The 17,583-nt window shown below is 44.1% G+C and overlaps 1 protein-coding gene across 1 annotated transcript in view; it reads right to left on the minus strand.

The window, feature by feature from the left end:
- spop (speckle type BTB/POZ protein) overlaps positions 1 to 17,583 on the minus strand; it is a 116,782-nt gene that overhangs the window by 32,155 nt on the left and 67,044 nt on the right. The window contains exon 2 of the mRNA XM_084322816.1: positions 3,145 to 3,675. Coding sequence (XP_084178942.1) covers positions 3,145 to 3,222 — 78 coding nt within the window. The 5' untranslated portion in view covers positions 3,223 to 3,675. The remainder of the gene's footprint in view (positions 1 to 3,144; positions 3,676 to 17,583) is intronic.

Here is a 17,583-nt window from a genome sequence, read left to right on the forward strand (position 1 = left end):
TTATTTGAATTGTATTTGGATGGGCTGGAGTTGGGTGGCCTATGCGATGAACGAAACAATCATTGCGTTTGTTGTCGTTGCTTCGCTCAGCGAGAGCTTGCTGCTGGATTTGCGGAAGGCATGCAGCTGCAGACCCACAGAACCCACCAGCTTTGCTGGCACAGTGCGGTCCCCAGACCTGGAAAGCTGCTCTGCGGGTCTGCAGCTGGATGCTTCTTGCAAACTAACTGCGGCCGGCTCGCGCTGATAACAGCTTTCATTGTTGGACCGGCTGCTTGGTGGAGCAACGATGAAACGAATGTAATGAATCGTTCGTCGCATGGGCTATTTAATTTTGGCCTGTTTTGGTACGGTTCGGGTGGTCAAGTTGTGCTTGGAGGGAGTTGTTTTCACCGGACATTATGACCAGCACCAAGTCGTTGGGAGGTGGAGATATACATCACGCAAACTCACGATAATGTTGCCATCTCTCTCTGCAAAATTTCTCAGTTCTTCGCTTGATATAATTAATACAAATGTCCAATATAACGGAATTCGTTAGCTCATAAAAATGTGATAATAACAGACTGCTGTTTAGTGTCGGACCGACTGCCCACATACGCGGTCTATTTTATTTCAAGTCAGCAGCAGCACGGAGTATCGAGGGACTTATTTTATTTGGAATATATTAATGACTGTATACGCAAAAGTAGCCTATAGTTAAGTAATAATATTATAAATCTACATGCCTTGAGGATGACATTCTTTATTCAATTGTTTTAAAGCTCAATAAACTATGACCGGAATTAATCTCATTTGTCCGGTAGATTGAAATCTTGCAGGTCACGGAGACCGGCAACAATTTTTTCTAACGGAAACCCTGGTGTAGCACCTGTAATGACCCTGATCTCCTCACCTGCGTGTAACACCTGTAATGACCCTGCTCTCCTCACCTGCGTGTAACACCTGTAATGACCCTGCTCTCCTCACCTGCGTGTAACACCTGTAATGACCCTGATCTCCTCACCTGCGTGTAGCACCTGTAATGACCCTGATCTCCTCACCTGCGTGTAACACCTGTAATGACACTGATCTCCTCACCTGTGTGTAGCACCTGTAATGACCCTGATCTCCTCACCTGCGTGTAGCACCTGTAATGACCCTGATCTCCTCACCTGCGTGTAGCACCTGTAATGACACTGCTCTCACCTGCGTGTAGCACCTGTAATGACCCTGCTCTCCTCACCTGCATGTAGCACCTGTAATGACCCTGATCTCCTCACCTGCGTGTAGCACCTGTAATGACACTGATCTCCTCACCTGCGTGTAGCACCTGTAATGACCCTGATCTCACCTGTGTGTAGCACCTGTAATGACACTGATCTCTTCACCTGTGTGTAGCACCTGTAATGACACTGCTCTCCTCACCTGTGTAGCACCTGTAATGACACTGCTCTCCTCACCTGTGTGTAGCACCTGTAATGACACTGATCTCCTCACCTGTGTGTAGCACCTGTAATGACACTGATCTCCTCACCTGTGTGTAGCACCTGTAATGACCCTGATCTCACCTGTGTGTAGCACCTGTAATGACACTGCTCTCCTCACCTGCGTGTAGCACCTGTAATGACACTGATCTCCTCACCTGCGTGTAGCACCTGTAATGACCCTGCTCTCCTCACCTGTGTGTAGCACCTGTAATGACACTGATCTCACCTGCGTGTAACACCTGTAATGACCCTGCTCTCCTCACCTGCGTGTAGCACCTGTAATGACCCTGATCTCCTCACCTGCGTGTAACACCTGTAATGACCCTGCTCTCCTCACCTGCGTGTAGCACCTGTAATGACACTGATCTCACCTGCGTGTAGCACCTGTAATGACACTGATCTCACCTGCGTGTAGCACCTGTAATGACACTGATCTCACCTGCGTGTAGCACCTGTAATGACACTGATCTCACCTGCGTGTAGCACCTGTAATGACACTGATCTCACCTGCGTGTAGCACCTGTAATGACACTGATCTCACCTGCGTGTAGCACCTGTAATGACACTGATCTCACCTGCGTGTAGCACCTGTAATGACCCTAATCTCCTCACCTGTGTGTAGCACCTGTAATGACCCTGCTCTCCTCACCTGCGTGTAGCACCTGTAATGACCCTGATCTCCTCACCTGCGTGTAGCACCTGTAATGACACTGATCTCCTCACCTGCGTGTAGCACCTGTAATGACCCTGATCTCACCTGTGTGTAGCACCTGTAATGACACTGATCTCCTCACCTGTGTGTAGCACCTGTAATGACACTGCTCTCCTCACCTGTGTGTAGCACCTGTAATGACACTGATCTCCTCACCTGTGTGTAGCACCTGTAATGACACTGATCTCCTCACCTGTGTGTAGCACCTGTAATGACACTGCTCTCCTCACCTGCGTGTAGCACCTGTAATGACCTGCTCTCCTCACCTGCGTGTAGCACCTGTAATGACACTGCTCTCCTCACCTGCGTGTAGCACCTGTAATGACACTGATCTCCTCACCTGCGTGTAGCACCTGTAATGACCCTGCTCTACTCACCTGTGTGTAGCACCTGTAATGACACTGATCTCCTCACCTGTGTGTAGCACCTGTAATGACACTGATCTCCTCACCTGTGTGTAGCACCTGTAATGACCCTGATCTCCTCACTTGCGTGTAGCACCTGTAATGACACTGATCTCACCTGCATGTAGCACCTGTAATGACACTGATCTCCTCACCTGTGTGTAGCACCTGTAATGACACTGATCTCACCTGCGTGTAGCACCTGTAATGACACTGCTCTCCTCACCTGCGTGTAGCACCTGTAATGACCCTGCTCTCCTCACCTGCGTGTAGCACCTGTAATGACCCTAATCTCCTCACCTGTGTGTAGCACCTGTAATGACACTGATCATCTCACCTGCGTGTAGCACCTGTAATGACCCTGATCTCCTCACCTGCGTCTAGCACCTGTAATGACACTGATCATCTCACCTGCGTGTAGCACCTGTAATGACCCTGATCTCCTCACCTGCATGTAGCACCTGTAATGACACTGCTCTCCTCACCTGCGTGTAGCACCTGTAATGACCCTGCTCTCCTCACCTGCGTGTAGCACCTGTAATGACCCTGCTCTCCTCACCTGCGTGTAGCACCAGCTCTCCGCCACTGGCCCGCTGGACATGTCTGCCGGGGGAGGGGGACTCGGGACTCGGGACATCGCCAGCGTGACGGCAGGTGTGGGGGGGGAGGACTAGGAGGAGAATCCTTCACTTCCACCTCACTCTTCACTCCTCCTCCCTCTTCTTCACTCCTCCTCACTCTTCACTCCTCCTCCTTCTTCTTCACTCCTCCTCACTCCTCTTCACTCCTCCTGACTATTTTTCACTCCGCCTCACTCTTCTTCACTCCACCTCACTATTGTTCACTCCTCCTCACTCTTCTTCACTCACTCTTCACTCACTCTTCACTCCTCATCACTCCTCTTCACTCCTCATCACTCTTCTTCACTCCACCTCACTCTTCTTCACTCCTCCTCACTCTTCACTCCTCCTCACTCTTCACTCCTCCTCACTCCACCTCACTCCTCACTCTTCTTCACTCCTCCTCACTCTTCTTCACTCCTATCTCCTCCCAGCGGCATCGGCCAACTCCAGGCGAGACGGTTTACACCCTGGGAAGACAAGAGGACAGGCAGACGGTTAACACCCTGAGAAGACAAGAGGACAGACAGAAGGTTTACACCCTGGGAAGAGAAGAGGACAGACAGACGGTTTACACCCTGGGAAGACAAGAGGACAGACAGATGGTTTACACCCTGGGAAGACAGGAGGACAGACAGACCAGATGGTTTACACCCTGGGAAGACAGGAGGACAGACAGACAGACGGTTTACACCCTGGGAAGACAGGAGGACAGACAGATGGTTTACACCCTGGGAAGACAGGAGGACAGACAGACAGACGGTTTACACCCTGGGAAGACAGGAGGACAGACAGATGGTTTACACCCTGGGAAGACAAGAGGACAGACATACGGTTTACACCCTGGGAAGACAAGAGGACAGACAGACAGACTGTTTACACCCTGGGAAGACAAGAGGACACAGAGCAGGACTGAGGGGATGGTTTGATTCAGGGTTCAAATAAAATAAAATAAAATGTATTTGTAATGCCCGACAACACACGTTAATGTCCCCATGGGCCGGACACGTCTTCTTTAGTCAAGAAGAAACATCACAATAAATCAAGAACAAAACAAAAACACCATAAAGTCCAAAACATTTGAAATAAATCAAATAGGGCGGTCAGGTGGCGTAACGGAGATTGCGTTCGTCACCAACCCCGGAGCGGCTGGATTCGCCTGTTCGAATCCAGCTCACAGCTCCGGGGTTGTCACCAGCTTGGCTGGCCGTTCACACTAATACAATTGGCAGTATTAGAGGGTGGGAGAAGCTGGCGGGGTGGGTCCGGGTCGTTGTAAACAGCGACTCCTACAGTTCGGTCGGGGCGCCTGCTAAGCACGGATAGGACCTGAGTGGGATAGTGTGATCCTTCCACACGCTACGCCCTCTCAGTGAGAATCCGCGCTGCCAGGTGAAAAGAAGCGGTTGATTGGCTGGACGTGTGTCGGAGGAAGCACGTGGTAGCCTCCACTCTCCCAGACCGACTGTGGGGGGGTAAGTGCGCAGGGACCAGGAAGGGGATTGGGAATTGGCATAACGACTAACATTGGGATGGGAGAAAATCGGAGGAAAAAGGAGGGGGAAAAAGATTTATATATATAAAAAAAAAAAAAAATCAAATAAATGCAACACTCCCCGACATACCCCACGCGAAGGTAAGGAAAAACTCACTAAAACCTAGCAATAGGAAAAAATGCACCACAGGCAATGTGGAGGAGAGAAACCTTAGAAGGGCCGTTCAAGGGGGGATCTCCCTTCTTAGATGTCGGTGATAGTAGTGTTGCAATAAAACAGGCGAAACAGTTGGTAAGCATGTGTACTCATAAGTGTAATGAAACACAGATAAGTGCATGCAATAGCAACTGAACATTTTGAAAGATTGAAAATAGAACTGATGGCGGATCCTGCATGTTTCAATAAGTTAAATATAAGGTTTTGTTCCGATGACCCGTCGCAGGTCACACTGTTTTAATGTCTCTGAACCAATACATCAGTTGAAAGCTAAGATGGCTGCCATTGGTGGCTGATTGACACCCTACTTGACCCATTACATGCTTCCAATTTCGGGTTATAAGACCAAACGGCCAATGAGCGTCAGTTTAGAAAAAGTTACCACCTCCGGTTTCGCCTCCCGGTGACCCGACCAGTCACCTCCGATGGTGAAAATGATTTACCGTTTTTGTAGCCAATGAAATTCTGGAAACGACGATACCTCACTCGAGGGGTATTTCCCAGGATATATATGGTTTTCTCTCTGCGTAAAGACTAGTTCGACATCTGCTGCACGCATTCATTAATTGGTGCTAATGGCTATATTGAATATACCTATACATACTAGGGGTGTAACGGTACACAGAAGCCCTGGTTCGGTACGTACCTCGGTTTTGGGGTCACGGTTCGGTACGAGTTTGGTACAACAGGAAACAATTATTTATAATGATTATTATATATTTTTTAAATAATTTATTATTCTTTTTAAATATTGTAATTGTTTATTAAGTTATATTTAGTTCCACCTAGGCTCGACGTGGTAGTCAGTGATAACTAGGGATGGGTAACTTTCACATTTGAACCAATACCGGTACCTGTGAATCGATACCGGTACCTTTTTCGGTACTTTAGTTTCTAAAAATGTAATCTACCTACCTCAGTTGTAAAAATAAAATTCCAAACTTAATATTTAATAAATAAAAATAATGTATTATTATTACTTTATTATTATTTACATCTTACTGATGTAAAGCACTTTGAACTGCAATCCCCTGTATGAAAGGTGCTATACAAATAAAGTTATTATTATTTATTTAGAACATATATATATATATTAGAGCTGGGCCGTTAACGCCGTATACATTTTTTTTTTTTACCTTTATTTACCCAGGGTAGGTTCGCTGAGCACAGATGCTCTTTTTCAGGAACGCCCTGCTTCACATTCACACAGTTCCATTCACACCTGGGAGCTGCCCAGTACAACCACAGTTGACACCATTGGCCACTGAGCAACTCCACTGGAGCAGTTGATTCAAGCCATGTCACATAGTTCAAGTTTGAAATGATTCTTTCTGTTTTGCTCCTGAGAGTGCTAGATACTGTACTGTACTGGTAATATTATTTATTTGTGTTAACTCCTGAATAAAACAACTTATTAAACACAAGTACATCTTATTGAACATTATTTTGATATGTCATTACCAATTATCATAGCAAAACAGCTTTTTCAAACAGTCTGTAATGCATTTTGGAAACAGGAGATGGGCTCATGGTGTAATTGGCCACCTGGCCTGAGAAACATAAGGAGGAAAGAAAAAGTAAGGACTTACTTCTGGTCATTATTTGGGTAGAACACACATATTTTGAATGCCTTCGGCAGGTTTTTTTTTTTTTTTTTTGAGCCATTTTAATCTAGATTAATCTAGTACACTTGCCTGTTCGAATCCAGCTCACAGCTCCGGGGTTGTCACCAGCTTGGCTGGCCGTCTGCACTGATACAATTGGCTGTATCAGAGGGTGGGAGAAGCTGGCGGGGTGGGTCCGGGTCGTTGTAAACAGCGACTCCTACAGTTCGGTCGGGGCGCCTGCTAAGCGCGGATTGGACGTGAGGGGGATAGTGTGGTCCTCCCACACGCTACGCCCTCTCAATGAGAATCCGCGCTGCCAGGTGAAAAGAAGCGGTGATTGGCTGGACGTGTGTCGGAGGAAGCACGTGGTAGCCTCCACTCTCCCAGATGATCTGACTGTGGGGGGTAAGTGCGCAGCGACCAGGAAGGGACTGGGAATTGGCATACGACTAACATTGGGATGGGAGAAAATCGGCGGAAAATGGAGGGGGAAAAAGACCAATAATAAAAAAAAAAAAAAAAATTTGTTAATATATATATATACACACACTAGGGCTGTCTTAAATACTTCGAAGCTTTGTTCGATGGGCATGGGATTTGAATATGAAAAAAAAAATCAAATATATATATAAAAATATATATATATATGTATACACATGCTGCTTTTATAAAGACTCAAATGGCGGCTCACAATATTTCATGAAAGCAAAGTGTTTCGTTTGTCTAAGATTTAAAAAGGTTTAAACTTTGCAGCACTGACAAAGTTGAACAAAGTGCTGTACAAGTGCCACAACATTAAAAAAAAATAAAAAATGTAATACATTCTTTTTTAATAATTTTTATTTAATTTTTATTTTTTATCTCAAAGCTTCGAATTAAAATCAAATCTCGGCCCCGAAGCTTCAAATTCCCAAAAAAAATGCGAAGGTCAGCCCTAATACACGCACATCTTTAAATAAAAAAGAATGTTTTACAAAATAACAAGTATAAAACGATTAAGTGTAACCACACTTGGGACCGTTTTCGGCTTGCCATTGCCCCGACTGCTTTGTTGTTGTTGAATCAAGTCAAATCCTAGGTAAGCGTATATTGTGCCCGTGAACGTTGATGTGAACATGCGGCACACTTCATACGTTTCATTTCGTGGTAAACTAAATGTTGCCGTCATAGGACTTGGACGTAAGTAAAAAATTTAATAATTTAAAAAATAATAAAAATCAGTGTGTTCAAACCTCTGTAACTCTATTACAGTAGGACTCTGAGTGATTCTTCCAGTGTTGTGGAAGGAAATTCAGAATGTTTCATTTCAGAAGAGGCTAGACTCATACATGCGCTATAAATGGTTCAAGAATAGCTTTCAAATTACTTTAGGTATGCAATCAACAGGCGTTTTATGCAAAAATCTGCACTTTATGCAAACTGCTATTGCACTTTACTGTTACATTTGCTGGTTGGATGCCAAACTCCTTTACGTTGTACTGTACTTGTGCTGCATGATGACAATACATTTGAATCTAATGTAATTGAACATAATCTAACCCGACTTTGCAGAACAACTCAATGACAAGGTGTCCTGCTCCTCCTCTGAAGCCCCGCCCCGGCCTCCTAGGCTCCGCCACTCCTCCTCTGAAGCCCCGCCCTCCTAGGCTCCGCCCCTCCTCTAAAGCCCTGCCCGACCTCCTAGGCTCCGCCCCTCATCTGAAGCCCTGCACCTGCCTCCTAGGCTCCGCCCATCATCATCTGAAGCCCCGCCCGGCCTCCTAGGCTCCGCCCCTTCTCTGAAGCCCCGCCCGGCCTCCTAGGCTCTGCCCCTCCTCTGAAGCCCCGCCTGGAGCTCCTAGGCTCCGCCCCTCCTCCTCTGAAGCCCCGGTCCGGCATCCTAGGCTCCGCCCCTCCTCTGAAGCCCCGCCCGGACAGCCTAGGCTCCGCCCCTCCTCTGAAACCCCCGGCCCGGCCTCCTAGGCTCCGCCCCTCCTGCAGACAGCTGGTTGACATGCAGGCCATGCGTCCCGCGCACATTTCATTAATCTAGTTAAGACTCTATATCAATTCATCTTGGCTAACAGCGAGTGAGACAGAGTGTTCTCTGGGTCTGGAGCTCCGCGCGGCCAGACGTCCCTGAACCCGCCGGGGGACGGCAGGCGATCGATGCGCCGTAACCGTTCTGGGATCAATAGCCGCCGCGCTGGCAATTAAGTCTAAAAATGAACTGTAAATAAACAAGCAGGGGGGCCGGGGGAAGCTGCCCACCAATCCTGAACCTCCTCAAATGCAGTCAAGTTACCCGCAGGTCTGCTGTTCACACACTTGTGATATGTGCACCAGACACACACACACTAAAGACATGCTTTAGTACACTCTAGATGAGGCAAGTGAGAAATATAATCAGAAAGTACTGTGCAGCCTCTAGGGCTGTCTTAAATACTTCGAAGCTTCATTCGATGGGCACGGGAAAATTCTAACGGGAAAATAAAATTAGATTTTTTCGAAAAGAAATAAATATATATTTTTTTTACCTGCAAAATTGCGCTTTTATAAAGCCTCAAATGACGGCTTACACTGAAACAATATTTCATAAAAGCAAAGTGTTTAGTTTTGTCTAAGATTTAAAAAGGTTTAAACTTTACACTGACAATTCTCTATAGTATTTTTAGTTTTACCGTTGTTTGATTAGACTGACACCCAGTCAGCAGGAGTGTCCCGACCCATATACAAACACGTCTTAATGAAACGTGCTTAATTAAGTAAAATTCTGCCTTTGTCTCTCTTAACTACATATAAATATTTATATAATTGTTTGTTTTATAGACGAAGGTTGCAACATAATTATGTAATGTAATGTCGTTGGTGGAGAACAGCCGCCCAGGCAGCACAGATCCCGAGAGAGAGAGAGAGAAAAAGAAAGCAAGAAAGCAAGAGCAACATATAGGCCTAATTAGGGGTGGGATGATACATCGATCCAGATCGATATATCGATCTATTATCAATAATCAAATAGGATCAATGCAACGTAAAAAGATCGATTCATATTGCGATACTTATTTTGAAAATCCCGCGAGTCATATCCGCCGGCGCCCAGTATTGTGAAACTCTGTGTAAACTGTACAGCAGAACAGCGCCACAGGGCATCTATTTTGCGACCCGATATAAGTCTGTGCAGTTTTTTCCCCGCAACGGGTCAAATGCATCCAACATTAGGGATGGGTACCGAATTCGGTACTTTTGAGGTACCGAACCGAAACACGTCGGTACTACAGAGTATCGAATCAAGTGAGAAACCGATTTTTTTTTTTTTTTTACTTTTTTCTTTTCATGTCAACGTTCACACGCACAATATATGCTTACCTAGGATTTGACTTGATTCAACAACAAAGCAGTCGGAGCAATGACAAGCCGAAAACTGTCGAAATTGTAGTTATTTGAAGTTTGGATTTTTTTTTTACGACTGAGGTAGGTAAATTAAATTTCTTGAGACTAAAGTACCGAAAAAAGGTACCGTTGGGTACCGGTATCGATTCACAGGTACCGGTATCGGTTCAAATGTGAAAGGTACCCATCCCTATCTAACATGCTTTGCATCGTCACCATTCCTTTATGCCCACGTCGCTTTAAATATCTAAATAAACGTCACGTTGGCTGCTTAAGCTAACTAAGCTAAGCAGCTAACCGTGAGAGAACAGGAGAGAGGAGAGGGGAAGGAGGAGGGGCAGGGGCAGTCTACCTTTCTGTGGGGGACTGGGGGAGGGGCATTCAGTGTGTGTGTGTGTGTGTGTGTTACTGAGGATGGACAGATAATGTTGATATTTAAACATGACTACATAATAAATGTATTCATGATCATCATGTAACATAAAACAATTGTAGTAAGTTTGGGAAAGGAAGGGGTTTTAGCTTGCGTGTTGTGAGTTCCAAAACATTTTACTTAAAGTTTAAAGCTCAATATATAAAAAGTGAACAGGAGGTCTATTTGTATTAAAAACAAGATTGTTTTTCATTTAAATGTCTGGAAGAGCTCAAAAATAAAAACAACAATTGATATTTCCGTAGCCTTTTTTTAGTTGATCTAAATGTGACTGATTGTGTTAAATGGGCACATAATATGGCCTCATATCGATCGCAGGCACCTGAATCGATCGTATCGTATCGTGGCAGACTTTGTGATATCGGCAAATATCGTATCGTTGTCCAAAGAATCGATATCGTATTGTGATGAAACTGGTGATTCCCACCCCTAGGCCTAATGAAAATCCTAACTTGCCAGCAGGTTATTTAGTTTGAAACGTGTTTGTGAGGCATGTGCTGCATTATATTAGCAGCACACATCTTTAGTAATGCACCCTAGGCCTTATTTGTATGTGTGAACTGACTTAGAGCTCAACACTAGTGATGCGATCAAGCAGACGGGATGTTAATGCCTCTCTCTCCATCTTCTGCTATAGGCTTCTCTTTCTGACATGATCAGAAACACTCTGAGAGAGAGGTCCTGCAGCCTGTGATTATTCAACTCAAAAGGAAGATACAGATGCACACAAGGACGTTACCATACGATTTTGTTTTTAGAGACCCTCCAAACCAGCGAGCTAGCTGGCTGCCGTCATTTCTAACTGCTAGATATTTGAAGGACGCAGCGATGCAGCAGGCTAACGTTGTTTCCAGAAACAAAAGCATTCATTCTGAAAGTTAACTTTACATTGTTGATGCTTGAAATGCCTTAGCTTCCATGTTAACGTATATATAGTATTGTTTTTACTTAATAGCAGACGTGAGATAATCAAACAAGCGAGCTAGCTGGCTGTAGAGCTGTCCCCCAAGCCTGTTTTTGGGCTTCAAACTTCGTCAGGGTTTTTCGAACGGACGTTGGAACCTTCGTTTTTAATTAAAAAAGAATTTATTAAAAAGAAATTCATAAATCAATATATATATTTTTAAAATAAATATCCTCAAACTAAATCCTCAATTTGAATAAATTGATTAATCTGATTAAATTAGTATTTTTTTTATTAAATCAACTTTCTTTAATGACTATAACTATCAGTTTTAATACTATAATATTAGTGTAGCCTAATCTTTTTCTGCAACTGTGAAGAAAAACCCCATTGGTTTAAACAGAATGAATAGAGTGACACATACAAAAAATAGCTAGCTAACGCTAGCGGACCAGGCTAGCGTATATCCAAGAACAAAAGCATTCATTCTGAATGTTACTCTCTCTAATCATCTTTCTCTTCTGTTCTCCCAGCTGTTAACAGACTGGTTATGCTGTTCAGCGGTGTAACAGTTAATAGGGTCCCCTCTCAATGCAGGGTCACCAAGAATTTGCGTTCAATGCAGATTCTTGTCTAGAGACAACATCACTGTGCAAGCAGGGCAGAGTATTCTCACCCTGGTCTGACCCTAAAGAGGAAGTTCAAAAAAGGTCAGAGGTCAGTACTTACCAATGACGTTGTGAGTTCCCACTCATCACTATGAATTGAAAATGGTGTAAACAAGACAAACGTCTTTCTCTGGTCTGCATCCCCTTAACAATTGTGTGTATTGAGCCGTACTGTATTGTACCCATTCTGCAATCTGTTAAATAAAGTTTTCATTCATTCATTCTCATCCCCAGAGAGTCTAACAGCGAGGAGACGGATAACAGTGGATCACAGTGGTCGCTCTGAACGGAGGAATCCACTACACTAAACATGGTGGCAACAACTTACATCACATTTAATCATTTAAAGCTTGACGCTTTTATCCAAAGAGACGTACAAATTGTGTACAACCTGCTATAAAATGAGCAGATTCAGAGGAAATTGGTCTAAATGTGATGCCATTTAATGTCGGGTGAGATTAACGACGACTGCATCTTGATGTGAGGTTTAAAGGCGTGACGGAGAGTGGTTTCCATGGTAACCTTGTCGCAGACATCCAACTGGATGCATGGAAGCTGCTCCAAGTGGAAAAGAGGCATTTTTGTATCACAGAATCCTTTTTGACCAATTCTGTGTCTCAGCTAGTGAGTGTTCTGCAGGCCACGCCTCCCCTGTGTCTCAGCTAGTGGGTGTTCTGCAGGCCACACCTCCCCTACTAGGGCTGAGCCCGAACGTTTGGACCTTCGTTCGTTACGTTGGCATTCAAATCTCTCTCTGGGTGGCATCGCTCTACCTAACTTCAGAGCCTACTATTGGGCAGCCAATCTCAGAATCATACAGCAATGGCTACAGTCAGACAAACCTCTGGTGTGCCCTATGTGGGTTGACATCGAAGCCTCATCTGTCAAACCTGCTTCACTAACCGGTCTTATACATGCCCCCATTAGTTCACCATTGGCCCCCTACTTCAAAAATATAATCGTTAAAACTACATTCAGAATTTGGAATCAATTCAGCCAGGGAACAAACTTAACTTTTTGACTTACCAGCCATCTGGCTGGTAGATTTTTAAAAGTACCAGCCGGGCAGATTTTTTACTAGCCAAAAATTATAAATAGCTTTTTAGTATATCGCCATGTGTTATTATTACATATAATACTCTCATATGCTATTTTCAATTAATATCATAAACAACATAAGGAATATTAGCATAATTTTGAGTGGACTGAAGGAATGAGTCAGCGTTAATAGTTTTAAATGCAAATAATTTATTGAAACATAGAAGTGGGGTCGGGACACACACACACACAGTGTTTCAACTCACCACCCCCGCATCATATTGTAGTCTGTCTTCAAACTTCCACTCCTCTCAATTTTTTATATTTGAATATCAACATTATCTGTCCATCCTCAGTAATCCTCAGTTTACTATAATATACTCCTGTCCTGAGTCCTGACTAGTGACTCCGTCATCTTTCCCTGAACGTCAGCAAAACAAAAGAGATGATTGTGGACTTCAGGAGGTCGGGGGTCAAGGACTACAGCCCCCTCAGCATCGACGGGGCACCGGTTGAGAGAGTGAACAGTTTCAAGTACCTCGGAGGCCACATATCCGAGGACTTGACATGGACCACACACATTGACAGTGTTGTGAAGAAGGCACGACAACGCCTCTACTTCCTCAGGCGCCTAAGGAAGTTCCAAGTCAGTCAGAAGATCCTTAGGAACTTCTACTCATGTACAATAGAGAGCATCCTGACTGGCAACATCACCTCCTGGTTTGGGAATAGCACTGCACAAGACCGTAGCAGACTACAAAGAGTGACACGTTCAGCCGAACGCACAATTGGAGGGGGGCTTCCCACCCTCCAGAACATTTACAACAAGCGGTGCAGGGGGAAGGCTAAGAGAATCATCAAGGACTCCAGCCACCCGAACAACTGCCTCTTTGAACTGCTGCGGTCAGGCAAGCGATACCGGAGTCTTAAGGCGAGCACAGAAAGACTCAGAAGAAGCTTCTATCCCCAGGCCATCAGGCTGCTAAACGAACAATAAACACTATGCAACAACCATCAAATTAGGGGTGGACGGTATAAACGGTATACGGTATAAACGGTATGAATTTGCTCTACGGTATGGATTTTGAGTATACCGTGTAACCGGTAGTGCAGCTCTAAAATAGCAATGACGTCATGTAAACACAGCGCGACTATTTCACTGGCATTTGCCCCTAAAAATAGATAGAATTAGTCATAGATAATAGATATGTGCGAACTGGAAAAAGTTATTTAGGAGGCTTCGCGCAGTGGGCGTGCCAGCCCCTACCGCACGCATGTAAACACGGGTCTAGTAGTCTAGTGGGACGGGACACGGGAGCTGTCGGCGTCTCCCTGAGCTAACGTTAGCTTAGCTACCGTTACAAAATGACCCAGTCAACTATTCACTTTTAGTTTAATACATGATGGGGCATTGTCTAACCGAACGGTATCTAGTCGGCCAGCTACCGATAGCTCCTGACATCAACAAACGCTCCACAAAGTCTAGTACTAGAGACGTGTATGCTACCTGTTAGCTCACGTTAACACAAGTTAGTTCACCGTTCAAAACGAAATGTCCCATTGAACTAAATAATTCACTGAGGCGTTGTATTAACGTTATATATGCAGTAGCTACAGATAGCTCATGATATCAATGTCTTATAACACTGATTCGATGCGTATTCGAGCTGAGGGCTTGCTAACGTTATAATACCAATACAATAGGGTCCAGGTGCAGCGCCGGAGAATCCTGGCCGTAGCTCTGCTCGAGGCTACTCGAGTATAGGTCCAGGTGCAGCTCCGGAGAATTCTGGCCGTAGCTGGAGGCTACTAGAGTACACACAGACAGTGGAGCTTGTTGCGTGGTGGCGATGTCTCGCAGATAATACCAGTACAAGTCTAATTATATAATATATATATTTTATAAAAAAAAAAAAAATTATATAAAATAAAAAAAATTTTTTTATCAAAAACGATGATACCGTGATATATACCGTTACCGTCTATGCTTCAAATTATACCGTGATATAAATTTTAGACCATACCGTCCACCCCTACATCAAATGCACACAGCACACACACACGCACACACTCACTTAAACAAACACACTGCAGCACCCACTCTCCACACTTTAGATCACACTAACACACTTTATATTTATTGATAAAGGATTTGCACTACAACTCGCACACCTACTGTAAATTGTACCTAAATTGCACCTCATCCCATTTCTGCCTTGCACTATATAGTATTGTATATTAGTACACTGCATAGTATTGTATATTATATGGTAACTCAGTACGTCTATTCTGCATCGAACATTGTACATATGTCTATACTGAACACTGACCTCATTTTTTTTACTTCTAATTTACATGCTATACTATGTTATTTTATTTCATACTTATCTTGTCTTGCACAGTCTCTGGAGCGTACCAGTAAGAAGCATTTTGTATAAAAGTATTCTGTACTTCTGTATGACAACTATTAAAGAAACTTGAACTTGAAACTTTCCAAACGCACGCACACACACACACAGTCCACACACAGGGAAGGGGAGAGTGCCCCCCCCGCCCCCCATTTCCCTTTCCTCAGTGCCGTTTACTGTGGCTCTGCCTCGTCTGATCATCAGGATTAGCTTGTTAGCTGACGTTAACGTTGTAGTGATTGGTACATAAACGTTAATTTCGGGCGATGTGGGCATAAAGGAATGGTGACGGTGCACAGCATGTAGCTGCATTGGACTCGTGAGAAGAAAAAAAACATCACAGACTTAATCCGAGTCTGTAGGCGCACTGCTGTGTTAACGCTGCTCTGTTTACAACGCTGCTCTGTTTTCAAGAAACAACACAAACTGGGCGGATATCATATGACTCGCGGAGTTGCTAGAGGGTTTTCAAAATAAGAGTATCATATTAACCTGAACGTTGCTAGCTGCCGGAGCCCAGATATTATGACTGGAGCTGCGCTTGGGGCGACAATGAGACCCGCACAGGATTTTCAAAATAAGAGTATCGATATGAATTACACGCCAGCTGGCGGGCAGACAATTATTTTTAGACGCCAGACGGTAAATCTACACGCATTTGGCGATGGGCGCCCAGTTATTTTGTTCCCTGATTCAGACGCCACTTTGGGTTTAAAACTCTATCCCACTTGGCCCCGATAGCAGCTAACCCTTTATTTCACCCCTCATTGATGGATGGAGCATTCTCCTTATGGGCTTCACTCGGTATTAACACACTAGGTGACCTGTATATAGCAGGGTTTCCGTTAGAAAAAATTGTTGCCGGTCTCCGTGACCTGCAAGATTTCAACTACCGGACAAATGAGATTAATTCCGGTCATAGTTTATTGAGCTTTAAAACAATTGAGATAGGCAGGCTATATAAAGAATGTCATCCTCAAGGCATGTAGATTTATAATATTATTACTTAAAACTAGGCTACTTTTGCGTATACAGTCATTAATATATTCCAAATAAAATAAGTCCCTCGATACTCCGTCTCCGTGCTGCTGCTGACTTGAAATAAAATAGACCGCGTATGTGGCAGTCGGTCCGACAATAAACAGCAGTCTGTTATAATCACATTTTTATGAGCTAACGAATTCCGTTATATTGGACATTTGTATTAATTATATCAAGCGAAGAACTGAGAAAGCAGAGACACGGCAACATTATCGTGGTTTGCGTGACTACTCTCTCCACCTCAATGTCACGCGGTCGAAAAGGGCGCTTGTCTATTGGACAGTGGAAATGTGTGTGTGGCTGCGATCCTGTGTGTGCGCGCGCGCGTGTGTGTGTGTCTGTGTGTGTACTGCGGAGCCCAGATCAGCGGAGCCGAGTTTTGACATGGCATTGATCCATTGTTCTATTGAAGCACATTATTACCACCATCCTCTCGCTAAACAACTTGTAGACCACGGTGTTTTTATGAGTGCCCACAAGTAGCTGTTTTATTAATAATATAATAAGCCGCGCGCCTCGGTAATAATAATAAGCCGCGTTTTTTCTTCCTTCTTCCCAAGATGCACAGACATAGATAGATAGATAGATAGATAGATAGATAGATAGATAGATAGATAGATAGATAGATAGATAGATAGATAGATAGATAGATAGATAGATAGATAGATAGATAGATAGATAGATAGATAGATAGAGAGAGAGAGAGATAGATAGATAGATAGATAGATAGAGAGATAGATAGATAGAGAGATTAGATGCAGTGTGCTTGTTTTGCAGTGAGTGCTGCGAGCAGTGGTAATAATAATCACTTCCTATATTTGGTTCGCGTTTGGTCCGCTGAAGCGAACCGAGACCTACGTTTTTAAAGCTCTCGCTGACAACGTCGTTGTCATTATTAGAAGCAACGAGGAAACAAATGTAATGATCGTTTCGTTCATCGCATAGGCTATTTAATTTTAGCCTATTTTAATACAATTCAAATAATCAAATTGTGCTTAGACTCAGGGAATTATTTTCACCGGACATTAAGACCGGAGAAATTAAATATGTCGGACTTCAAGAGATTTTGCCGGACAAATACCGGTAATTACCGGCTAACGGAAACGCTGGTATATAGATAATGTTTTTGCCTCCTTTCAGCAATTATCAGAGAAATATTCAATCCATAGCCGACATTTCTTTCGGTATCTACAGATTC

This window comes from Notolepis coatsorum (genome assembly GCF_963971535.1).
Source record: "Notolepis coatsorum genome assembly, chromosome: 10".
Lineage (NCBI taxonomy): Eukaryota > Metazoa > Chordata > Actinopteri > Aulopiformes > Paralepididae > Notolepis > Notolepis coatsorum.